Here is a 26,878-nt window from a genome sequence, read left to right as displayed (position 1 = left end):
AATATAAATCAAATCAATTTTAAAAAATATTTTTTTAATTAATTTAATTAATCGAGCTATATGACCTAAGGAGATTACATTGAAATATTGATATCTTGCGAAGTCCTACGTACACATCAACCGCTATGCGACGATAATTTCGTTAACTGGTTAGGTTAACATCATGAGGCATATTAGATGTTGTTGTTGCTAGACAATTTTCGTCACTTGGAGCCCCTATTTATACATCCAAGATTGGATTGCATTTGTGAATTTCAAATTGAAGCCGTTTATTTCCAAAGACGAGTCATTTGTCCCCCTTCTTTTCTAGAAATCAATTTTTCAATATTACATCATATTACAATCATATTATAAAGCTATCGACTGTGTTCGAAGGTTATCAATGCAAGCAAAGTTTGGGACGAGAGTTATCGTGCGCACCAGCTAGAAAGATTTGAACTTTTGGGGGGAGGTACCCAAAGGAACAGACCAACATCACCTATCTTCGAACTTAAATTAAATTTGAACAAAATAATACGGATTGGAACCAAATCCGATTGATCCGTTCGAAAGTTATCGTACACTCCAGCCACTATACATGCTGCCAATAGGGGTTTTTGCAACTTTCTAGCCATTTTCTAAGCATGCAAGGCGGTTGTGCATTAGATCTGGTAAACGATCGATATTCCCAACATTAAATATTCTCGATATTTCATTCAATATCGATAGCTATTCTCGTTAATTTGTCATTACCATTAATTTGGGAATAAAAATGGGGAAAAGTTAAAATTACTGCTTTTATTTAATAAAAATACAGAAAAAATGTAATAATATCCTTATATTTTCCACTAACTGCCACTTCTGATAGAGAAAACTATCTATTGATGTTGAATTTTTAAAAACGAATCAATACTATCGATGGTGTCATAGATTTTTTGGCAGCTCTAGTGTGCATACCATTGCACCACTATGACACTCTCGAAAGTAATACTAGTAAACATTAGTGTTGGGCAATCTCGTTCATTAAGCGGATCGATCTTTTTCATTCCGTTCACCAAAAAGATCCGGATCTTTCACTTCGTTCGTTGGCTCTTTTTCGTTCAACAATACATTTGACTGTGTTATTTTCTTTTGAAGTCGTTCGTTCTCTGCTGCATATGACTCCGTCGTTCTTTTCACCGAATCGTTCTTTTGAAAATGTTCGTTCACGAATGACACATTGTGTGCTAATGGGGGTGGTTTTGTTTCTGGATTTGATATGAAAGAACCAGATGAACGAATGATGCAAAAGAAAGATATGAACGAGATGTGCTGTTACTGAGCGAGAGTAGCTCTCTGAATCATTGTTTGTTTTGTGTGGACATTTGTGCTGCTTGACTGCAAAACCAATGCATTTGTTTTTTTTTTTTTTGCTTGCTTGTGTGCATGCAAAGCTAATGGTGGTGGTTTTGTTTTGTAAGCAGCAATGACTCGGTCATCGGGGATCTAAATGAACGATATAAAAGAATGAGCTGGATACGGATCCGTTCGTTCTTTTTACGGAATCGTTCCTTTGAACCGGTTCGTTCATGAACGACACAACTCTAGTAAACATGATGATAGTAAACGTACACGTAAACTACAACGCTCATAGATGAGAAATATCAAGAAACAAAAAAAATCGCCGGAGGGATTTTCAAATAAATCGCGATTTAAGTTCACATTTTTAGGAGTTCTTTAGGTTTTCACAATGGGACTAAAGAAAATTTTGTAGCTGTAAAAATTCTCCACATGATTGTCCTTTACGATATTTTCGTAGGTTTTACCGTTTTTGAGATATAGAAGTTCAATTTGAGACAATGCACTGACTGTATCGCCTCCTTATATAACAGTATCATTAAATTGTATTATTTAAATTGACGAGTGTCACAACTTTGGTTGGATGCGTTTCAACAATGAAAACATTATGAGTTTTAAAATGTTCCCAATTGCGTTACCAAAATTGGTGAAATGCTCGTGCTGTTGAAAAAGACTCTGGGATACCCCAATTTCCAGTTTATGGAATTTTATTTCAGATATTTCTGCTTCTGTTGGACATATTTCAAAGAGAGAGCTTGATAATGAAAGTAAACCATCTGAGCTTTAAATTAATACAAAATGTGGCATTCAGAGTTATTGCAAAAGGCGCTAAGCTATCACAGTTTTAATATTTTGATGTTTTCACTTTAATGACAAATACCTCTACTTCTATTCGGTGTATTAAAAACATGTAAAATGCTAATCAAGAAGACCAGCAAAGCTTTCAATCAGTACCAAGTAGATGTCGTCAGGTGTCAAATATAAAATTAAATATTAATTAATGGTTCGCCTTAATTTATTTGGTAAAAAATATTTATTATCTCCCTAAAATAAATGTTTACGAGTGAAAGGGTCGATGCCAAAGATGCCATTCAATCCTGGGTGAAAGTGATCTGCCATGTCATCTTTTTAGCATCTTCATCGATGAATTTTGTATGAGCGTGGACTCCAAAAGATGCTATTCATTTTTGGATCCAAAGTATGTCATTTACACCATTGTTTTGACATGTCATTTTCACCAATGCTGTGGCATGTCATTTCCACCAATGCTTTGGCATGTAATTTTCACCAACCCTTTGCAATGACATCAACATTATGACGAGAGTTTTAACAACGTTGGTTGTGATTTCGAGTCTCCGACAACATCAATACTATGGTAAATAATTAATCTTATATATTTAGTAAAATGTGTATAAATAAAAACAGAAAATTCATTTCTATTGGATCGATGGAATGGGTTCAAATGCAAACGAAAAGATCGGATCTTTCACGACTTCCTTTGCATTGGTTCAAATGCTAATTAAAAGATCGGATCTTTCACGGCTTCGTTTGAACCATTGCAAAAGATGCCATGAAATCACGTCATCGCATGGAACCCCTTCCTTCAAATTTTGCTGGGGTATCACATAGTCGGCCCGTTTGTTTTCCACTTTATTACTTTTTATTGCAATTGTCAAATTAAATTAAAATATTTGACAAGTAATTTCTGTTAAATAATTTATTATATTTTGTCAAGTACATCCATTTCACACCCATTTTGCCACGATGTCAGTGTTACGTTAAATACTGACATTGTGACCTACAGACTGAAATAAAAGCATGCAAATAAATGTTAAATGGTGAGGTTTATTTTGTGGTGGGTGTATATTGTGTATTTTCTACATACAAACGTCATACATACATATGTATTAGGGTGTCCCAAAAAAGCAAAAAATAAAATGTATACGCTCCAAATTTTACACGTGAGTCATCTTTATTCAATCGATGAATCTGAGTTTCACCCTTTCAGAATTAGCGAACTGTTGACATATTGACTATATAGATTGACTGAAATCCTTAAAAATTAAGTGTTTTAGGAGTGATCCCATAATATCGGCCACTAACATTAATTTATATACGTGGAAGCTGTGTTGGCATCAATGTAGAAAATGGGTTGAAGCCAACAAGTTGCTTTTATGTTCTCTTACGATTTTTGGCTTAACCCTGCACTTTATAAACCTAGTTCCACAGAAAGACTCAAGGAATACTTCATGAGCAACATGATACTAGTATATGATTTTTCGATATATCCACCGCATCCATCTAAAATTGATGCTGCCATTTTGAAGCCTGAATTTCGGAGTTTTTGAATTTTTTTTAATAATAATAAAAATATATTTAATACTCAAAACTGATTATAAGATTACAGAGCTCGTAATTTTACGTCGTTTGATGTGCATTTCATAAGTGTCTTCCGTGCAGCATCCTAGTAATTGGAGCCCAAAATCAAAAATTTGATTCGTAATTTTCTTAAAAAAGCCTATTTTTTACGTGTAAAATGTACAAGTGTCATTCAATTTCCTATGAACCTCACATGAATTTAGTTTTTTTTTACTTGTCGGACCTAATGAGTCCTTCCGCGTTCGAATCCAAAGACTAAAACCGCGGATATACATAGACACTTTGAAAATTGGACAATCAGCAAAAATATATTTTGATAAATTCGCGTTGTAAACAGCTATTTTCTTTGAATATTTTTATATAAATTGTATCCTTTATGCGCGATTATAATATTCACGAAAAGCTGTGTCATAAATTTCAGAGATAGGCGAGTAATGTGGGTATTTTACCCGAAATAGAATGTTTAGGCAAATCCGCGGTTCATGACGAATCTATTTGAAGTAGGCGTATATTGACGTATTTTGATTGAAATCGGTTGTCCAGCAAAATCGTAAGCATATTGCGCAACTTTCACCCACTTTAAAGTTTTTTTTGCATTGATATGGATAAATATTGAAAGAGATTGATTCGCTGTATCCAAAATCGGAAACGCATCAACTGATTTTAACTAATTCAACTGATTTTGAATGGTTGTAAATTCAATATTACTCTTAATTTTCTTATACGATGGTAAACCATATTTATTTATGAAGTTTTGGCAGAGTACATTAATGATTGTATAGGATTTTAGGGAAATAGTTGGATAACTCACAAATATTTTTTCTAATTTTCCTAATCAAACAAAAAAATATATTTGCAATTTATATACCCAATCTCTATAAATTTGGTTTCATATTTTTCTATGCATTGTCTAGATTCTGTAGATATTTTTTACTTCATTTTTAAGAGGTTTGTACGGACTCTGAGTCAGGATTTACTTTAATAGAATAATTATTATTTGTCGATTTTCCGCTAAAATAAAAATTAATTGTTTAAATATTTAAACATCTACGAACAGATATGGAACGCTATTAACGATTTATACATAAAATTTCTCATACAAAACAAATAACGCATTTTTAAAAATTTTTTCTTTATATGAGAATAAAAACCGCTATAACTTTTGCGCGCATCGGCCAATTTTGTGAGCGTGAACGGATTTGGAACCAACATTTTTTTCCAAACGAAATTTTTAATTTTTTTTCAAATGGAATTGCAAAAGAAATTTTTTTTTACCATATGTAGTTCTCTAGTTCATATAGTTCCTTCGTTCGTATAGCAGGGCACTCACTATTATATTGGCTTGTCAATATTTGTGATTGCATGTGTAATTGCTAATTATTACTCTGTTCCAGAACCTGCAAGAATCTACCATAACAATTTTTATACCCTCAGCATTTATGCTAACGAGGGTATATAAACTTTCATACGGGCAAAATGTGCCTCATAGAAATAATGCTTTTAGACCTCAAGTATGTTTGGACAAATCTGTTTCAGACAAACTGGAGTCGATTTAGACATGTCCGTCCGTCTGTCGGTCTGGCTGGAGCGCACGACAACTCTCGAACAGATCAACCGATTGGGTCCAAAATTTGTCCTTCGTAGTATTTTGTTCAAACTTAGTTTAAGTTCGAAGATGGGTCATATCGGTCCACTCCTTCGGCTACCTCCCCTACAAAAGTTCAAAAATGTTAGGAAAATTGTGCGCACAACAGCTCTTGAAGGGAGTAACCGAATTGGTCCATACTTTGAACATTGTACAATTTCTACCTCTCTTTCGGGTACCTCCCACACAAAATTTCGAATAAGTTCAGTTTAAGATCTCCTCTCGAATCGCTTTGATTTTTGTTGTGGCAACTTGTATTCACTGCCCACCTTACGAAGGTACACGTTTTTTCAGTGGCAAACCCAAACTTCCTGAGAAAATAGCCCGAAAGTTGCAAAAATCCCTAGGGAACTCGAACTGATCAACCAATTTGGTCTCAAATTTGTTGATCGTAATATTTTGTCCATATTGATATAAGTTTGAAGAAGGATCATATCGGTCATCTCCTTTGGGTACCTCCCCCACAAAAATTAAAAGTGTTCGGAAAAATTGTGCGCACGATAACTCTTGGAGGGAGTAACCGATTTGGTCCATACTTTGAACATTGTGAAATTTCTAGCAGATATAGATGTGGTTCCACTATGGACTATATCGGTCCAGTCCTTCGGGTACCCCGAATAAGTTCAGTTTAAAACCTCTTCTCAAATCGCCTTGATTTTAGTTGTGGTGACTTGTATTCACATAGGCTGAGTGTATTTCTCTGTCAGCAAAGCCGACTGATTCTTTCTTCCTTGTTTCTTTTTAATATTGAAAAAATTAGTAGATTCTTGCAGTTCTGGAACAGACCATGCGTTTGGGGTTATTTAAATGAACAGTTACATATGTTTCAGTTTCTATATGGCTTTGTGTTTTTAGGCATACTACTATAATTAATACAAATGCTACATTAAGTACATACAAGTAATTTTAAAGGTATTTTTTTCCAAATTTCCCAGCAAAAAATTTGGAGCCACAAGAGCAGAATAAACCATTACAAAGTAATTAAAACCAGCTACTTTCTGCATTACCCTGATGCAATAACATAATGAGTTATTTCTAAAAAAATTTTACATGGCAAAACAACTTACTTCACCCATTACTAAGTAATGACTTCGGTAGCACAGAGCGCCTGTGTCTGACTACAAAACCGAACACTGTGTCTTCACCTTCGCTCACCCTCGGCAAACAGTTGTTGCTAGCAAAATTACGAGAAGTTGGTGATGCACAACAAGGTTCGTACGTGTGGCACACTGTGTACTGGTAGTGGGGTGGGCTAATTATGTGACAGACACTGTAAATAAGTTGTTTTGCTACATGAAAATTAATTAGAAATTATTTTATCTAAGGAAATTATCTGTTACGGAAAGCTCGGAAAAAATACATCTATATGGTACCAATAAATGAAAACTGGCCTACGCCTATCTATGCTGCTATTACGGAAAACCGTAGATATTATAATGGGCGATCCACCAAATATTTTTACCCATCTCATTGGAAGCATAATTCCCAGAATTATTATAACTAGAAACCATCCAGTCAGTCTAATTCAATGTGACATGGGGAATTTTGAATATTTGATGGTGACAATTATGTTCATGCTGAGTGTTTTATAGTTGATAATGTGCACATGTATGTATGTAAAAATACACATATGTATATGCTGTTTAATTCAATCACAGACTAACGGAATGGCCCCACAATGCATCAATATTAGCTTATCATAGTATAAACTAAATCAAATGTTCCTATTAAAATACATATGACATTGCCATAAACTGATTTTATATGGGGATGGCAATCATGTGGGCTTAAGGGGTTAGTGCAAGTTGCAGAGCTCAAACATCTAATGGTACCAAACGATTTCAGGTATTTTCTGTTTTGTTCGGTCTAAAGTTGCTGTATTTTGGCATTTAGGGTTCCTAGTGGGTATGGAATAGCCCTCCAAAAATTGATATTACTCGATTTGAAGGTCTAAGTTGGCTGTAATTTGACATTTATAATTTCCAGTGATTAAAACCTACTCTATCAACAATTGTGGGATAGTCCATATATAGCGGTACCGCCAGATTTAGTACATATGTAGCGGTACCGCCAGATTTATGCAGAATAAAATTATAGAATTGTAACATAGATCTACACGGAGTGCCTTAACTAAATTTAAATGAAAGGTGCTTACACATGGGAAGTTTTTGCGGTTTCTGAAACAACAATGTTTATAGATGAGAAAAATCAAAAAAAAAACAAAAAAATCGCCGGAGGGATTTTCAAATAAATCGCGGTCAAAGTTCACATTTTTAGAGCATTTTAGGCTTTCACGATTTGGTTTGGAAACTGCAACCCCTATCGAAATGGGATTAAAAAAATGCTGTAGCAGTGAAAATACTCTACAAGATTGACCTCAATGGTATTTTCGTAGTTTTTATAATTTTTGAGATATACACGTTCAAATTGGGACAATGTACTGGCGTTATGGCCACCTATAAAACAATCTCATGCAGAGTGCACCTTAACTAACTTTGAATGAAAACCGATTACACCTGGGAAGTTTTCGCGGATTCTGAAACAGCAATGTTCATAGATGAGAAAAATCCAAAAACAAGAAAAAATCGTTGGAGGGATTTTTAAATAAATCGCGGTCAAAGTTCACATTTTTATGTTTATTTTAGGTTTTCGCGATTTTGCTTGGAAACCGCAAGTCCTATTATAATAGGACTAAAGATAATTTTGTAGCTGTGAAAATTCTCCAGAGGATTGTTCCTAGCTTTTACCATTTTTGAGATATAGAAGTTCAGAGCGGTAAGTCTTATCAAAATGGCACTAGAACAAATCTTATAGCAATCTTTAAGATTGGTTTTCGTAATTTTTTCTACGTTGTAGCATTTTTGAGATATATAAGTTTATGTTGGGAAATTACAGTCATGACCTTGCTTTATAAGGAGACTATACAGTCAGTAGCTGTCAAAATTTTAACTTCTATATCTCAAAAATGGTAATACCTACGAAAGCATCATAAAGGACAATCTTGTAGAGAGTTTTTACTGCTACTTTAATCCCATTTCGATAGGGCTTCCGGCATCCAAGCAAAATTGTGAAAAACTAAAAAAGCTCTAAAAATGTGAGCTTTGACCGTGATTTATTGGAAATCCCTCCGGCGATTTTTTGTTTTTATTTTCTCAAAAACTTCCCAGGTGTAAGTACCTTTCATTTAAATTAAGTTAAGACGCACCGTGTCTATTGTCGTCACCACCATCTATTTAAGTTGGTCACCGTAGGATCTTTAGAATTGTTTATGTCGCTAAAACCGAACCACAATGAATACTTACTTAGCTGTCCCTCTACAGAACATTTGTCCTATAAGCCGAACTAAGAAAAGATTCCTCTCTATATTTTGCTTTTCCAATTTGCTCCAACGAAGCCTTGGTCTTCCAGATCTTAAGAAGAATTTTTCTCTCAAACACACCAAGAACTGCCTTAACAGCTTGCGCAAGTATCCATGCTTCGGATTCAAACATTAGCACGGATAGTGCCACGTTTTGTATTTGCTGGACGAAACGAGCTATATACGTCCGATTTTGATGAAATTTGGAATGTAAACCAGAATTCAGTCTACCCTATTTTCACATGTAATTCGAATAATTTCAGTGGTAATTCGAAACATTTCACTTGTAATTTGAGAATTCCAATTGAATTTTGAATTATTTCATTTGTAATTTGAGAATTTCATTTGGGTACAAATTATTTCATTTATAATTTGAGAATTCCATTTGATATTCGAATTATTTCATTGAATTTTTCATTTGTAATTCGAATTTTTCCATTTGTAATTTGAACTTTTTTCATTTGAAATTCCAAATGAAAAACTTCGATTTACAAATAGAAAAATTCAAATTACAAATGGAGGAAGTGGACCACTCGGCAATCTTCGAACTTCATCTAAGTGTAGACAAAATTTTACGAGGATCGAATTTTGGACGAAATCGGTTGATCTGTTTGAGAGTTATCGGGTGTTACCTGATGGTTGGACAGCTTGAGCTGGTAAAAAATCAATAGCACTATCGATACTTTATGTTTTGGCCTAATAAAGATGGTTATTTCTATCAGGGTTTCGGAGTGGGAGTCTAAGAGTCGAAGGCGACCAATTTTGCTGGAGTCGGAGTCTGAGTCGAAAAAATATCTCGACTCCGACTCCGGGCTTTTTTTTCTACATTATAGAAATATAACACTAAATTCGGCACACAAAATTTTTTCAAAAAAAAAAACATTATTTATTTGAAAAGAAATCTATAAGAAAACATATAAGCGAGCGGTAGTTAGAGGACGATTCACAGGATATTTACTATCCTTTGAAGCCTAGACTTTTTCAACTCTATTTTGATTACAAAATTCATGTGGAAAATATTTTTTTGTCCAATTGATCCTTTAATTTTTTGCAAGCAAAAGTAAAGTTTTATAACAATCTAGTTATAATTGAACATTTTACGTCTTCTATATAAATCTTACAAGTCTTCTCTAAGAAGGCCTACTGGTCTCTCACAAAGGTCTACTGGTTTTTTCATCTTGTCTTTTGTGAGAAATCATCCTTGTCTAAGGACCTGTGGGACTCTGTCTAAAGACATTGTGGTCTCTTTGGATATCCTACTGGTTACACGTTGACACCAAATGAAAGTCAAGGTTTAGGGGTGGAAAATTCCCTTTGGGAATGAAAGCCAATATTGAGTATATTCAGCAACCCAAAGGATCCTATAGCTGATATTTCTGAGTTATGACGTAATGATTTTTTTTAATTGGCCCCAATAACGCCTTGAAAAAATGCGTTATAGCTTTGTTTGACGATATTAATTTATCATTTTGAGATGACATGTTTTCAGTTAAATAGAATGAGGAATCTTTGTGTAGATTATCTTGACCTTATAGCTCAGTTCCTTCCAGGTCCGTTTTGTTCTTGTACTGAAAAAGAAAAACAAGACGGGATTTTCTACATGAAAAATTTCTACAAAAATGAATTTTATGTAGGTTCCAAAAAATCGATATTTTTCCATTATCAGTTTTACCCGTTCCTTTCTCAAAAAACCTTATGTTTATGTATTTCGGTAAATTCCGTATAAGTTATTACCTATGTATGAAATACGGATGGTTATTATGATTATGATTTTTTTACTATCTGAGATTCCTGTATCATATTTAGGGAGCTTTTACATAAGATTAGAAAAAATCTTTATTATAAGATGATTCCATAAAAATCTAGCAAGGACATAAAATATAGAAACTCGTCGATCGAGTTTATTTTTCAATTCCTCAGTTTTTATTTAAATTTAAATATTGACTTTTTCTGTCCACAATTTCAGTAAAATCTAAAACTTGTTGCAAAGTAGATCGATATGAGACTAGATTTGTATGTCCTTGATAAGCCCACAAAATATATGACAAACGGTTTATTAGTTTTCGAGCTAGATTTGGCACGCTTTTATAAAAACAGGTTTTCGTAGACCGCGATTTGTCAAAAAAACTTCATATATATTTTTCAACAAAAAATTGATGAAGAAAAAATCTACAGAAAAAAGTTTCGTAGTTTCAAGAAAAATGCCTTTTCAACTGGGGGTCATCATTAAGGCTCTAGAAGCACTGTACGGCATGCAGTTTTTGATTTGTAATGCCCTTCCAGAATATACGCGAGAAAAAAGGTAAAATTGACAAAAACTCCCTAAGTTGTATTTTGTTGCTATTTTTCAATATAAGATTCAGTAGAAATAATATAAATATGAATGTTACTTCATATGTATGTTCTGTACTTGAGTATTAACCCACTTAGCGCGAGATTTTTTTAAAGAAATCCTTGAATTTATTTGTATGTAATATTTATGATTAAATTTATATGTCATATTTAAATTGTTCATCAAAATTCGAAATTACAAAAAGTCGATTTTTTTGAAATGCTTGCGTTTTAGGCAAAAGGCGTGTAAATGCATAGGCCAAATGAAATTTTATAAGCGTGGGATGATAGATAACATACGATACTACAACAAAATGCTTTAGTGACTTTAAGTGGGTTAAAGGACATTCTAAAGAAAAAGTTAAAAGTTAAACATTTGTCCACATTTTATTCATTTTTAGTGTTATAAGAATTTACCCTCGGAGTCGAGTTGGAGTCGGAGCCGGAGTAGTGAAAAAAACTGCTCTGGAGTCGGAGTCGGAGTCGAACCAAAAATACCTCGACTCCGAAACCTTGATTTCTATACCCTCCACCATAGTATGGGGGTATATTAAGTTAAAGTATGTATATATGTATATATTCTTGACCAGAATAAAATTCTGAGTCGATCTAGTCATATCCGTATGTTATAATCACACAAGCGTAAACAATAATTCGACAAAAGCGGGTCAAGTTCGAAGATTGGTTATATCGGTCCACGTTTTGGTATAGTAACCATATGCATAATGGTTCCTCCTGAACTACCTGTAATTTCCAAATGGTTAAAAATTTCTCCACCAATAATTGTCAACTTTTTGCTATAGCCCCCATATAACAGTACCTCCCGATTTTCGTTATTTTGAGGATTATAGCTTAATTGTTTGACCGAACTACATCTAATTTGTCATTTGAGATTCCCCGCAGTCAGAAAACTCCTCCACCAAAAATAGTCAACATAGGTCCATGTTTTTGTATAACCCCCAAATAACGGTACCTCGCGGTTTTCGGTATTTTAATAATTTAGCTAAACATTTTTGACCGAACTACCTGTTATTTGACGCTTGAGGTTCCCAGTGGTCAAATCAGCTCTCCGCTAAAGATTATCAATATTGGTCCATGTTTTGATGTAGCACCCATATAACAGTACCTCCCGATTTTCGGTATTTTGAGGATTTTATATATTTTTTTTACCGAACTAGCTATATTTTGACATTTGAGGTTCCTAGTGGTCACAAAAAATGTCCGCTAAAAATTGTCAGCATAGGTCCATGTTTTGGTATAGATCCCTTATAGCGATTTTGGTACTTTGGAATTTTAGCTGAATTTTTTGACCGATATTGAACTAATGCAGTGTAGATTATAGTTTGCCGAAGCAGCTTAAAATGTTTCAATGTATTCGTATACAATAGATGCTTTTTAAACCACAAATCTCAACACCAAAAATATACATTTTTAAGTTTATATTTTTGTAACGGTAACAGGGTCAGAGATCACATTACCAAGAAAATCGTTTTCGTCTTTCTGCTGATATGCATCACATAAATCACAATGAATACAACAACTTAACTACAGCACACGACAGAACTGGACGAAATGGTGTCGTCTATCACAGTAGCGTAATTGATCTTATTTTCCATGTGGTTTCTTGCCATTCTCCCGCTCGTTGTAATTCAAGCGTGTAAACACAAGCCATGAATACACGTATTTAGTTGTGGTTTAAAATTTTAAATTATAATCACATTCAGAAAAGTATACATTTCTCCGATACTACTGCTTGCTACTTACTGTAAATGACTCTCATGATTGCCGGAACTACAATTGCTAGTTTCCTCCTGTTCGTCTTATTGCTAGCTATCGTAGTATTTATTACACAAAAAAAAAACTAAAAGATAATCACACAAAACAAAACTATAGCAACGCTCGCCAGTCACTCTGAAAGCAAACGGTTTGATTTAATTTCGTACTCTTGGAAATGAACTCGAAACTAAAATTAAAAGCACTTGACATTAAATAAAATTTTGTAAATTATTCAACAAAGTTTTCTTTTTTAATTTCATATTTTTCCAGTGCAGCTTCTTAAGCACTTTTAGTGGAGATGATACCCTACGTAACGACATGGGATCTACGATTTTTTTAAAGCACTTGAAACATGTTTATATACTGGAATCAGACATAAAATTCCACACAGACATACAATTTTAACCATTATTATTAGGTTAGGTTGAACGTCGGATATACCGACAAAAGGTGTAGTTTCCATTCCCTTGTTTCTGCACAGTGTCGACGTTGACCACTCTAAAGAGAAAAAACCTTTAGTTTTGTCGCTATTGTACAGAATAATTATTAATTTATTCCAAATACCTTCTTTATTACAGTTCAAGGTTCCTGCATTAAACCAAGATGTCATATAATAAATGTTTTTCAAGGACGTGGGTTCAAACCTCAGCCTGGCCTCGATTTTTATTTATTTGAAATTTTGCCTATTAGGGCGAAGATCGTTTTATTATTAATTTTTAATTCATTTCACGTTAGAGTCGAGTTAATGACTTTTTCTTTTTGCTTGTGAGCATTGCGATGCCGATGGCTCACTTCGTCGTCCATCATCTTGTGAACGTCTTTTTTGGTGGGAGTTTCAAAGACGGTTGTGCTAGTGTGCATGTCGTAATGGGTTATTAAAATCCTGTTTTTCGCGGGAAACTCGAAGTTTTCCAGAGTCAGATGAACTATAACTCTGTTGCTATTGTTTGTGTTCATAAAACCCATTTAAACTTAAATAGTTTTCAAGTAATTTTAACAATGTAGAGCATTAGACGACCACCATTGCCTATTATTATAGTCTTCTCATCTTTGCTTAACTTGTTCTTAACGTGCTAAAACTCATATTATGTAGGTGGTGTTATTAGATATGTTACTTATCCAGCTGTGTCTATGTATGGTCATAAAGACTTGGTATTAATTTATAACCCATCATTATATTTAATTTCTACAATAAATATTGCCGTAATAAATTTAAAAGCACATTAAATGTCAGCTCTATTAACGAAACAATGTGTCGCCAATTTAACTATTTAGGCGGAATAGTTGTTAAAACATTTTATTACAGCTACTTAAGCAATTAATATAAAATTCTTTCATAAACTAATCCTTTAAAAAACATTAGTAATTATTCATTTGATGATTCATGGAGTACATTTTAAGACACCAATAAATCATCATCAGTTACTTAAAAAAGGAAGCAAAGGCTATAGCCAAAGCGGGACCGACCATGTGCATTGAAAAACTTTTTGAATTTCACACAAATTATGTTGAAAATTTAATGTTTAAAGTATAGTCTTCATGTAGTATGGGCAATTGTGGTACTTAAATTCTAATCAAAAGCTAAAGGTTTATTATTGGTAGTAACGAAAAAAACATTCAGTGTCATCCTGATTTATAATATCTGATAATTTTAGAATGACTGAACCAAAAAAAAATTGAGTCACACATTCGTAATTAAGGTATTTTCATAACTGTACATCGTTTACTTTAATGTTATGTCATTACAATAAAAATTTCAAGATATTAAAATTGGGATTGCTCAGCACCTTTATCATTATTACATTTATCCGACATTAACTGCCATACCTAACATTAACAAAATAGACATTGACATAGCAAAAATTCCCACAAAGCTGAATTTTGGTGGAGAGCTAGGGTTTGCCATTAGAAGCAACGTCCTAAAAGTCCCCATCAATCCCATGTGTGCAAAAAAAAATTATTCGGGGTCAAAGGTCAAAATTTAAGGGTTTTTGGGTTTCCGGATTTATTTTTTGAAAACGGTTGATCTAATCAAAAAGTGACTAAAGTAAATATTGTAGACAGAAAAATTATCTACAAGCTTGACCCTTACAATTTTTTTCTTAGAAGGATCCATTCTTGAGATATAGCTGTTCTAAAAAACACATGATTTTTATGCACTTATAAGAGAAATATGCACATATTCAGACGAGCCGGCTAAAATAAGCGAAGTAATCGGGTCTGTCCCCCAAAAATATATATATTTTCTTGAAGAGCGAAAAAAAAATTCCAACAAAATCGGAGTGTGTTTAGTAGAGTTATTCAATGTTAGAGTCATTTTATGCAAAAATAGCCAATTTAACCCACATGTATAATCGAAAGCCCAACGGGAAAGACCCCATCGAAAACTCTCCGATTTTTTTCAAGTTTTGTCCGATAGTAGGGTTTGTTGCGCTGATTACGGAAATGTATAATTTTCAACGGTTGCGGATCCGGTTCGCCGGTTATTAGACCCGAAAGGCCAAATTTAAAAACCGGGCTAGAACCGGTTCTACTGAACCGATTACTGCAAAGTGGATATCGTTTGAAAGCTTACGGAAGTATCTAACACATAGTGTCGTTACTTTAACCGGTTCGCCTCATAATGTACTTTCGCGGCTAATTTTTTATTTAACCTTTAGATCGAGATATCTCGAAAATGGTAAGTCTTTTTTAAGAATCATAAGGACTAATCTTGTAGACAATTATTGAATCTACAACTTTTACTTTAGCGGGCTTTTGCTAAGTATTACCGTTTTTGAGAAAAATTAAAAAAAAACGGAATAATGCCTCCAAAAATGACCTTTGACCCCGAATAACTTGTTTTGCACACATGGGATCGATGGGGACTTTTAGGACGTTGCTTCTAATGGTCAACCCTAGCTCTCCACCAAAATTCAGCTTTGTGGGAATTTTTGCTATTTCCCCCTTATACGCATGTCTATTTTGACCGGACTAAAAATATTGAGCTTCCTATCACAACAACGCTCTCTGAGCGTCCGTATTACCCAAATACGTTATGTCCGAAAACACATTTAAAACACAAAAACCGCGACAGAAACTTACTTAAATGATTTTATTCGTATAAACAAAGAATTTTCCTTTACAATAATTTTTTTTTCATATTTTTTAATTATTTGAAAAATTTGCCTATAAGGGCGAAGATCATTTCATTATTAATTTTTAATTGATTTCTCGTTGGAGTCGAGCTTAATGACCGATGAATTTTTGCAAGTGAAAAATGAAAGGTGAAAACTCGAACCCATACAACCACCATTATGTGACCGGTTTTGTCGTTGGTAGCGGCTCATCAGATATCGGCTGTGGAGTGGTTCTCTGTCATCGAAAATTTTCTCTTGGAAGTTACGAGTTTGGGCTCTGAACGCTAGCACGCCGTGATGACACATTTTTCATATGTTTTTCAAGGACGTGTCACATAGGAGAAATGTATGTTATTTACATAGCTGGTCCATTACAAAACATTTGTTCCATAAGCCGAACTAAGAAAAGATCTCCAATTCTCTCTGTTTGCTGCTTGGCTTTCTGGAATACCGCTCCTTTTCATCTCTTCATCCACTGGTTTGCTCCATCCAAGCTTAGGCCTGCCAATTCTACGTGGACCGACATGTGGCACGTATTTATATGCCTATTTAGCGAGTTCATCATCGCTCATTCTTATGATATGGCCAAGCCAACGCAATCGCTGCATCTCGATACGTTTATCTATACGGATGTCGTTGTATAACAGATACAGCCCGATACACACCAAGCACTGCTTGCGCAAGTACACAGGCTTCGGAACCATACATCAGCACGGATAGTATCAGTGTTTTGTAAAGCGTTGTTTTTGTTTGACGAGAGGTGGCTTTGTTCTTAAACTGCTTACTTAATCCAAAGTAGCATCTGTTGGCCAATATAATTAATTCTTCTTTTTATTTCATTCACAACTGATGTTGTTCGTTGTGTTTACGGCGGTGCCGAGGTAGACGAAGTCGTATACTACATCAAAATAATAGGAACCAACATCAACAGTTGGTCAGATCTCTATGGACGCATTGCGCGTCAACACCATCAACTTGGTCTGCCGCCGTTTACCGCCAGACCCACTTTAGCAGATTCCCTTTCGACTTTTGAAAATGTATCAGTTACTTGCTTTGCCGATCGTCCTATGATGTCACTGTCGTAGCACAAACAAGAAACATATGGCTGTTTGTATATATTGTGCCAGAATGTTGAATAAGTCACACAAGAGGCCGTCTCCTTGTCTGAAACCTCTTTTGGTACTAAACTCTTCGGAGAGGTTCTTTCCTATTTTAACTGAGGACCGAGTATCAGTTAATCTCATTCTACAAAGCCGAATGAGCTTTGCAGGGATACCAAATTGAAACATGACTTGGAATACCTTTGAAAGTGGGGGGGTAGGTGTCGATCTACATCTCTTGGGTCTTCTCCAGGATTTGCCGCAGGGTATATAACTGGTCAATGGTGGATTTTCCAGGTAAAAATCCGCATTGGTATGGTCCAATTATTTCATTGACCATAGGCTTTAGTCGTTCGCATAATATCTCTGACAATATATTATCTCCTTTCTTGTAGACGGGACACAGGATTTTTAAGTTCCAATCGTCGGGTACGCGTTCTTCCTGCCACATTGTGGTAACTAGCTGATGAATACACCTTATTAACGTGTCGCTGATGTTGAAGAATTTTGCTTTTAATCGAATTGCAGCGAGTCTTTCATTCACTGGGTGAAGCTGGAGACCAGATGTTTTAACCTCCGACCATAAGTTTCTTCTAAGCGCTCGTAAAATATATCTTTGGTCTATTCGCCCTTGTCTTCAGTGGGAGCATGAGCGCAAATCCACAACCAAACTCATGCTTTGTGTCATGGCAGCTATAATACAGTGCGTCACTTTAGGTATTGTTGTGAAGCCTTTCCCAATCCATCTTTTTTCCTATATGGCAGTAATGTCGGCCTTGTACTTTTCAAGTACATCTGCCAATGATTATACTGCACCTTCTCTATAAAGTGTACCAACATTCTAGGTGCATATTCGCAGATCTTCGGCCCAAGGACTGTTCATGTAAACAATAATGAATATCGGTCCAGGTTTGGACATACCTCTCATATAGATATATGTATTAGCATCCGATATGAGGTAAATAAATAATAGGTCAAGCTGTAAATTGATACATGCATCCACAACTAGCTTAGATGCAATTTTATATCATAAGTTTTGATTTAGTCTGGTAAATAGGAGCCCCGGTTATAAGGTAGACCAGAATTTGGTGTGGGAAAACGTTGCCAAAATATTTTGTTTAATTTTTTAAAATTGCTTTACAAAAATTTCTTCAACAACCGAGATTTTTCGAAATGGCGCAAAACATATATCAATAATTTTGATTTAGTTTGGTATATAGGGGTTCAGGTTATAAGGCAGACCAATATTTAGTGTTGGCAAACGATTTAAACCAGCGCCTGTTCAACCGGACAAAACGAGGGATTGATTGGTCATGCGCCGTACAGCCCTGACTGGGGATCCAATGACTTCATTTGATTCCAGCACATCAAGAAAAAATTTCGTGGTCAACGATTTTCGTCGCCAGAAAATACTGCAAAAGCGTTCAAAACCCATGTTTTGGAGGTGTCTCAGTCAAGCCACCGTAAACAACCCAACACATGGTCGTATGTCAAAATGTCCTGAGTACGCTTAAGCTACAAACTTTCAACATTTTCAAATAAAATTTCAAATGACGCTTGACGACACTGCGTTTTGCCTAGGACAGAAAGTTTTCTAGTGCCCCTCGTAGATCCGACGAGAAAAAAAAAACTAAATTCACGAGGGGTTTAAAGAAAATTGAATATATATAATTGTTCCACAAACATCCCAGAGGGGACAGGGGAGACTTCTCTCATATCAATGAGTGCACTCCGATTCATATTAGCTCAATGATATGGAACCTACTGTTTATCGTCGAGTCCGAACGGCGTGTCTTACGACACCACTATATAGAGAAGTTTTCCATAGCTGAAATACGCAGGAGGGGTATTTTGCCACCGTTGAAAATTTTGATGTTGCCTGGCCGGGGATGCATACCATTGCACCACGGTGGTACCCAAAGAAAATTGAATTGCATTTGTAAATTTTACACGCAAAATATAGCGTTTTTAAGCAAATGTACGCATCAAATTTTCGACTTTGGGCTCCAATGAGATACACACTAATGAGATACACATCAAACGACGTAAAATCACGATCAAATAATCAGTTTTGTTGCGAAACCGGAATCAAAAAACTTCGAAATTCAGGCTTCAAAATGGATGCAGTCGAAAAATTATACACTAGTATAATATTGCCAATGGGGTATTGTTTGATTGTGTCGTTGGGCATAGGTCAATGAAAAGGAAGGTTAAGCCAGAAATCGGAACGGAACATAAAAAAACTTGTTGGTTAATGTCAATACAGCTTTCAAGTATATTATTTTTAATGGCCGATATTATGAGACCCCTCCTAAAACACTTCATTTTAAAGAAATGCAGTCATATTGTATAGAATATGTTAACAGTACCCGAATTCTGAAAGGGTGAAACTCGGATTCATCGATTGTAAATTTGTTTTGGATTTACCATATATTTTATCCTTATATAATAATTTTGAGGAGTTTAAAACAGAATAAAAGACTAAATGTACCCGCAATAATATGGTGGAAGGTAAATAATATCATTATTCAAACAAATAATAACAACATTAAGAAATTGCTAATAATTTTTTCTCTGTTGCTTATCTACTCTTCACCAACAATCTGCTCTAAATTGTCCACAGAGTATGCCAGTGTCCAACCTACACACATTCATACCTGATTTCAATTGTCTGCCTTATTTTAGCAGCACGATATTGATATTCTGTAGTACATCTAAGTGCAGATTTTGCTCTGATAACCGAAATTCTTGGCATTTAAATAAGTAATTATCATCACAGGCAGACAGACACAAAAAATGATTTCGTATTACGTAAAGTGGCAGACACAACAGCAAAACTAAATAATGTCTGTCAGTTCATCATCATCATCACCAGCATGGAATCACAACAAAACACAATAATCGGCAATACTAACAGCAGGTTTTCGCTTCAATTGATTTTGCTTCAAGCGGAAAAAAGAAAATTTCCATAGATAATAATAAAAGGCGCAACACAGGGTATGTTGATCAACCAAACGACCAGTGGACCACCAATCAAAACCAATCAAATGACCACTGTACAGCAAAACAGAAATAAAAGAGGAAAAGAAGAAAATTCAAAAAAAATATGTTATGAATGAAATATAATGTAAATTGCGCTATTTTTATCAGCGTTTGCCAATGAATGACAAACAACGTGGATGACAGCGGCTACCTTTTTCTTTTTGAAGAGCGAAACGGAATGAGTACGAGAGAGTGTTGCGTTACGGTCCACCGTACGTGCAAACAAGTTCAGTGGTCACATTTGCTTACACAAATCCGCCAGCTAAAATTGGGGTTTAAAATCCACTAAAAAAGTATCTTGGTATATATGTACATGGGCGTTAGGGATTTTCGAACGTTTTTTAACATTTTCTTCCAAAAGCCCCGAAATGAATTTATGTGTACATTGGTGATAGGCGGTAATTGATAACCCCTTTCCTCCTAACCTAAAACCAATTTCTCTTTATGAATGAATTCCATGCTGTATACATCTTCACAGAGCACTAAAATTGATAACATTCAGTGGTCACAATATAAGCAGCAGACTTTTTTTTACTCCTTTGATAATTGCTCTTTAAAGGCAACGACTTCTTTCTTGGTGTAGGTCGGTCATGTTGATAAAACAAAATATGTTTATGTTTATTAGAATTTTATAAAAGAATATATTTTTTCATTTAATAAAAAGTATGTCAATAACCTCAATACAGTAGATTTTGTCATATTGTTCAGTTGCTTATTTCATTTTTTGCGGCATTTCTTTCATATCTTTACAGCGAAGTTACAGAAGGTGCCTTACAAGTGTGGCGTGCGTTGCCAGAACGTATCAGACAGGATCCAAGTTTAGCATCATTTCGTCAGGAACATGAACGTCTACATGGTAAGTAATAAAAGAGGTAATGAATATGTTTTTTATCTCTACCATAAAACAGTATAACGGATTATAAAAATGAGAGAGGTATTTATAATATGTATTTTCATTAGCAAGACAAACATTAACAGCTTTTTATTATCACAGGAAGAAAGAAGACATTTGTTTAGTTAATAATGGTTGAAGAAATTTTTGCGTTTTTTGCGTTCAACCATAAAAATTCAAAAACGAACCTATTCGTAAATGTAAAATATCGGGTGTACTTTTTAAGTATTCAGTACTACTTAAACCCAGCAAACGGCATGATTGGCGCAGTCTATGAGGGAACCTGATTTTTTTACATTTCCAAACAAGTGAGCATTGGCTATAGCCGAATCGGAGCCGACTATGTCATACCGTATACCACTACCCCTGTTGCAAAAGTTTTTCACTGGTAAACATTTCTTGTAGGAAGATATTCTGACTTTTATACCAAATGACATAGGGAGAACTGAACCAAAATAATCTATATAAATAACAAGTAAAAAATGGTTAAGTTCGGCCGGGCCGAACTTTTTTTTACTCTCCACCATAAAATATTCTGAACTAAAACGGAGAAATTATTTTCTTTCCTGTCCACAATTTTAGGCGGAGATATTTTGTGACCACTGATACCTAAATAAGGCAAAAAGCATAAAAAATGTATTCAATCGGTCGGGAACCTTATATGAAGCTATAACAAAGTGTGGACCTATGTTTTTGGTGGAGAAATTTTGTGACCACTCAAATGTCGAATTGCAGATATTTGGGTTAAAAATTTTAGCAAAAATCCAACAAAAAAACTGAAAATCGGGAGGTACCGTTAAATGGGGGATCTACCAAAACATGGACCTATGTTGACAGTTTTTCGAATTACAGATAGGTTGGTCAAAAATACCGAAAATGGGGAGGCACTATTATATGGGGGCTATACCAAAACATAGACCTATGTTGACAATTTATATAGAGGACTCTACAAAGACATGAACCTATGTTGACAGTTTTTACTGGAGATGTTGTGTGGGAACCTCAAATGTCGACTTACAAATAGTTCGGTCGAAAATTGTAGCTAAAACATTCAAAATACCGAAAATCTGGAGGTACCGCTATGTGGGGAATATACCATAGCATGGACCTATGTTGACAGTTTTTTGTTGAGATGTTTTATGATCAATAGGAACCTCAACTGTCAAATTACAGGCAGTTCGGTCAAAAATTGTAGCTAAAATCGTCAAAATACCGAAAATCGGGAGGTACTGTTATATGGGAGCTGTAACAAAACATGGACCTATGTTGACGGGTTTTGGTTGATATGTTTTGTGACCACAGGGAACCTAAAATGTTCAGTTGCAGGTTGTTTGGTCAACATTTTTAGCTAAAATCCTCAAAATACCGAAAATCGGGAGGTACCGTTATATGGGAGCTATACCAAAACATGGACCTATATTGACGGTTTTTATTGAAGATATTTTGTGACCACTGGGAACCCCAAACGTGAAATTACATGTAGTTCGGTCAAAAAATTTAGCTAAAATACCCAAAATACCGAAAATATGAAGGTACCGTTATGTCGATGGTCAGACTAGCACGATTTCAACATGGCGACGTCAAGTTTATAGGCGAGGGGTATGAAGTAGTGAAACCCATGTACATGGTTTTCTGTGTTTGTTGTGTTGCCTCTTCTTGTTCTTCGTGCAAAGATTTTTTTCTTCAATTTTCTTTCATTTTTATTTTCTCAAGCAAACGTTAACAACAAAACAAACATAAATATATTTAATAACATTTAATTAATGAAATAGTGAAAATTTAACTATTAATATTAATTTAATTATTAATGTTAATTATTTTGTGTTGTTTTTTTTGGGTTTTTTGGTTTATTTATATGTATCTTTTTTTGTTTTTATTGGTATGAGAAACACAACAAACGCGAATGGTAAAATAAAGAGGACACGCAAAGATCATAAATTTCACGTTAACGTGTGTGGACATTAACGAAATTTGAAAAGAAACTTTAACGAAATTGGTTTCATGAAACCTTGCTAGTCTGACCATCGACTATATGGGGGCTATACCAAAAAGTGGTCCGATATAGCCCATCTTCGAACTTGACCTGCCTACGGAAAAAAAGACACTCGGGTGCAAAAATTTAGCGCTCTAGCTCAATTATTGTTAACGCTAGAGTGATCACAACAGACGAACAGACGAACATGGCTAGATCGTCTTAGAATTTTGTACTGATCAAGAATGTATATACTGTATATGGTCGCAAATGATTAGTTCGATGTGTTACAAACTTAACATACCCTCCATACTATGGTGGAGGGTATAAAAATCAAATGTCGTTCGTTGGCAAGGGCATCAGTTGAGAACGGCTGGACCGATTTGGACAACTCTGTTTTTGAAATGTTCGTCATAACCCAACTTAGGTTTTTATGCAAAAAAAAAATTGACCACGCCCACTTTTTTCTGTTTTCAGTTTTAATCTTTTCTACAAAAACTACTGAACTCATTTTCCTGAAATTGTCAGGGAATGTACAGCGATGGCCCCCGGTGAAAATAGGCTACAAATGTAGTTTCGGTGGGTTCTTCCCCTATACCCTATTTTTTAAAAAATGCTATATTTAAAATAATTACGAATGTATAGGTTTGAAAATTAATTTGCGAGGCCATTGTGGTTGTGTCTCCGACTTTACCTACTTTTTTAAGACCCAAAGACTTGACCACGCCGATTTTTTAAAATATGTTACATCTACAAAACTACTGAACCGAAATTGTCAGGGAATGTACATGGATGGCCCCGGGTGAAAAAAGGATGCATATTTTCTTGAATTTTTAAAGGGGGCGGGGTACTTCCCTTTAAAAAAACGACATATCTTTATAAATTAAAATTAAATGCTGTCATTACCCAACTTATGTTTTCAGGAAAGAAAATTTTACCACGCCCACTTTTTCAATTATTTTTTTTTTGCAAAAACTACTGAACCCATTTTCTTGAAATTGTAAGGGAATGTAACTTTTGAACAGATAGAGAGATATTTTCATAAAGCTTTTTTTGTTTTTTTTTTTCGACAGATAGCACAATCAGCTTTCCGGTGAATCAAAATAGGTCAAATTTAAAATTTGTTCAAAAATTAGAAAAATATTCCTTGGGTTTTTATAAAAGTGTTAAACGGACGGAACGGGACAAGAGTATATGAGTATATGAGCTGGAAGACGACACTTTAAGGCATCTTTCTGCGAAAACAGAACATTGTTCCGTTTTTTTTTCTCAAAAGTTCTACTCCACTAAAATTGAAATTTCACTAAAATTTAGTACCTGAGGAAAAATAAAATAACTCACTTTGTGTAGACACTAGGGTATTTAAAGGCAGCAATCCTACCTAACCAAAAAACAATGAACCGAATATATGTTATAGTTTCCAAGAAATAGCTATTTCTTTCTACGTCCACGTTCCACGTCCACATCTTCCAGTATTTTCATCTATTTTTTTGGTTTCCTTAGTTTCAATATGTCTACTATCGAATGCAATATGTATAGAAATTATATATCAGCGACAATAAAAAATTGGAGTTTTGGAGAACCTTTGGCCAGGAAAATCGATTTCTTAACCACTGTGCGTCATAAAGTTCGGCTGGTCCGAACTTTTTATACCCTCCACCATAAATAATATTTCAGCCTTTTCGGTTGGATAATGTGGCTAAAACTTTAGAAATACGGAAAATCGGGCGGTAGCGTACTATAGGGGCTTTATCAAATACCGAAAATCGGGAGGTACCGTTCCATGGGAGCTATATCAACACGAAGACCTAACTGAAACATTTTTGGTCCAAGGAACATAAAATACCAAATTTCAGTCCTTTGGGTGCGCCTGAACTAACATTAAATGAACGGTACTTACACTTGGGAAGTTATTTTTAAATAAATTGCCGGAGTGATTAGGTTTTCAGGATTTTGCATGGAAACCGCTAGTCCTATCGACATGGGATTAGCGAAAATGTTGTAGCTGTAAAAATTCTCTACAAGATTGACCGGCAAGACTTTTTCCATATTTGAGATATAGATGTTAAATTTGGGACAATGCACTGACTGTATCGCCTCCTTAGAAAACAATGTCATGCGCGGTGCGTCTTAACAATTTCCAAATGAAAAGTGTTTACACCTAAAAAGTCTTTGCGGATTCTGAAATTACAATGTTCATAGATGAAAAAAAAATCACCGGGTGGATTTTTAAATAAATCAAAAATCATATTTTTAGGGATTTTAGATTTTCAGGATTTTACTTGTAAACCGCAAGACTTATCGGAATGGGACTAAAAAGAATGTCCTCACCTTTTTTTATTTAGAAAACAAATTAATAATCAACTGTGATTTTGATGTGTGTGTTATACGAGTGCTGAACGATAACTATGTGGCCTAACAATGAAAACGCCAATATTTACCATCAAAACATGTTTTATTGCTATCTTTAGTAGTCTCTAGCATTATTTATACACTTTTTCGTGAGCTCAAACCTATTGGCGAAGCACTTTTCCCACTCCGATTGAGACACCTTCAAAACATGGTTTTGAACGCTTTTACAGCATCTTCGGGCAACAAAAATCGTTGCCCACGATTTTTTTATGTGCTGAAATCAAATGAAGTCATTGGATCCCCAGTCAGGGCTGTACGGCGGATCATCAATCAATTCCACGTTTTTTGAAGAGGTTTCAATCGATGTATAAGAGTCCAAATTGTCATGATGCAGAACGATTCTCTTGTTCGTTTTTCGAATTTCTCAGGAGACTTCAGGCAAACAAATGATAGTGTACCACTCAAAATTAACTGTCCTATATTTCTCAAGCCGTATAGTCGCCACACTGTCAGTTTTTCTGAAGAAACAGGCAACCTTTTGCTTCGAAGTGTTTCTTACACGAACAACTTTCGTTGGATTTGGCTCGCTTTCGAAGACCCAAACAGCCGATTGCTGCTTTGTCGAAAGTTGTGAAAAATTCTTGGACGAAAATGTTCGCAAGTAAATTCCATTTTTTTGTTGCAAAGTGATTTTTGCAAGTCACTGTAAACAAGAGATAACATGGTCGTACGACAAACTGTCCTGAGTAAGTCTAGGCTAAAAAAAATTCAAATGGCGCCTGGCAATACGCGGTGTTGCCTAGGTCAGGTAGTTTTCGTGCAGCCCTCGTATCAAATAAATAAATTCATTTGCTTCATATTCGGGTTCTATGATTGACAAATATATTTATGATCATAGACCAATCCTTAAATTTATTTTTACCAATAATTTTTTTATTGTCAATTTTATGAATTTCTCTCCTTCAATCATTTGCCATCATTTCCATATAACCGAATTGTAATACAAACTTCCGGACGAAAAGAAATTTAATATCCGCTTCAATGAGCGACAGATAATTTTCATAAAAAGCAAAAGCAATCATACGCAACACACATACATACATAAATATGTGCGTATGTATGATATATGCCAGAATCATAACTCAATAAATTAAATTTATTTAACAAATTTAAAAGGAATTCTTTTGACTTCTAAATTTAATGGCAAAATAATGAAAAAACTTTACCAGTTTATTACTGCGGCTAATAAACGATTTCTTCAAAAAATTTTAAAAATCGGATCGGATTTTAATATGAATGGCCCAAAATACCCAAAATCGGCCAAATATGCATATTGGAGTCATATCAATATCCGATCCGATTTTCAATTTTTTTTGTAGAAATCGTTTTCTTGTCACAATAATAAACTGGTAAAGTTTTTTCATCGATCGGACCAGAATTATGGCATTTAAAGAATGTTCATGAAAATGCACGTTTGGCTCCATACAAAGTACTATGCAATGTGGGCCCAATTATTCCACTAACAGGTTTAACTTGTTATAACGTCAGCTTTTAGGCTAATGAGGGTATTTACACATAAATATAACCAAAATGTG

The 26,878-nt window shown here is 34.8% G+C and overlaps 1 protein-coding gene across 7 annotated transcripts in view; it reads left to right on the top strand.

The window, feature by feature from the left end:
- hoe1 (OCA2 melanosomal transmembrane protein hoepel1) overlaps window positions 1-26,878 on the top strand; it is a 280,461-nt gene that overhangs the window by 240,925 nt on the left and 12,658 nt on the right. For all 7 annotated transcript variants that reach the window (XM_073969102.1, XM_073969103.1, XM_073969104.1 and 4 more), the window contains one exon: window positions 20,820-20,923. In XM_073969102.1, the coding sequence (XP_073825203.1) occupies window positions 20,820-20,923 (104 nt within the window). The remainder of the gene's footprint in view (window positions 1-20,819; window positions 20,924-26,878) is intronic.

Source organism: Musca autumnalis, unplaced genomic scaffold (assembly GCF_047663935.1).
Source record: "Musca autumnalis isolate F117 unplaced genomic scaffold, ASM4766393v1 scaffold_2, whole genome shotgun sequence".
Lineage (NCBI taxonomy): Eukaryota > Metazoa > Arthropoda > Insecta > Diptera > Muscidae > Musca > Musca autumnalis.
The sequence above is the reverse complement of the archived record's forward strand: the minus strand, read 5'-3'. Positions and strand labels throughout refer to the sequence as shown.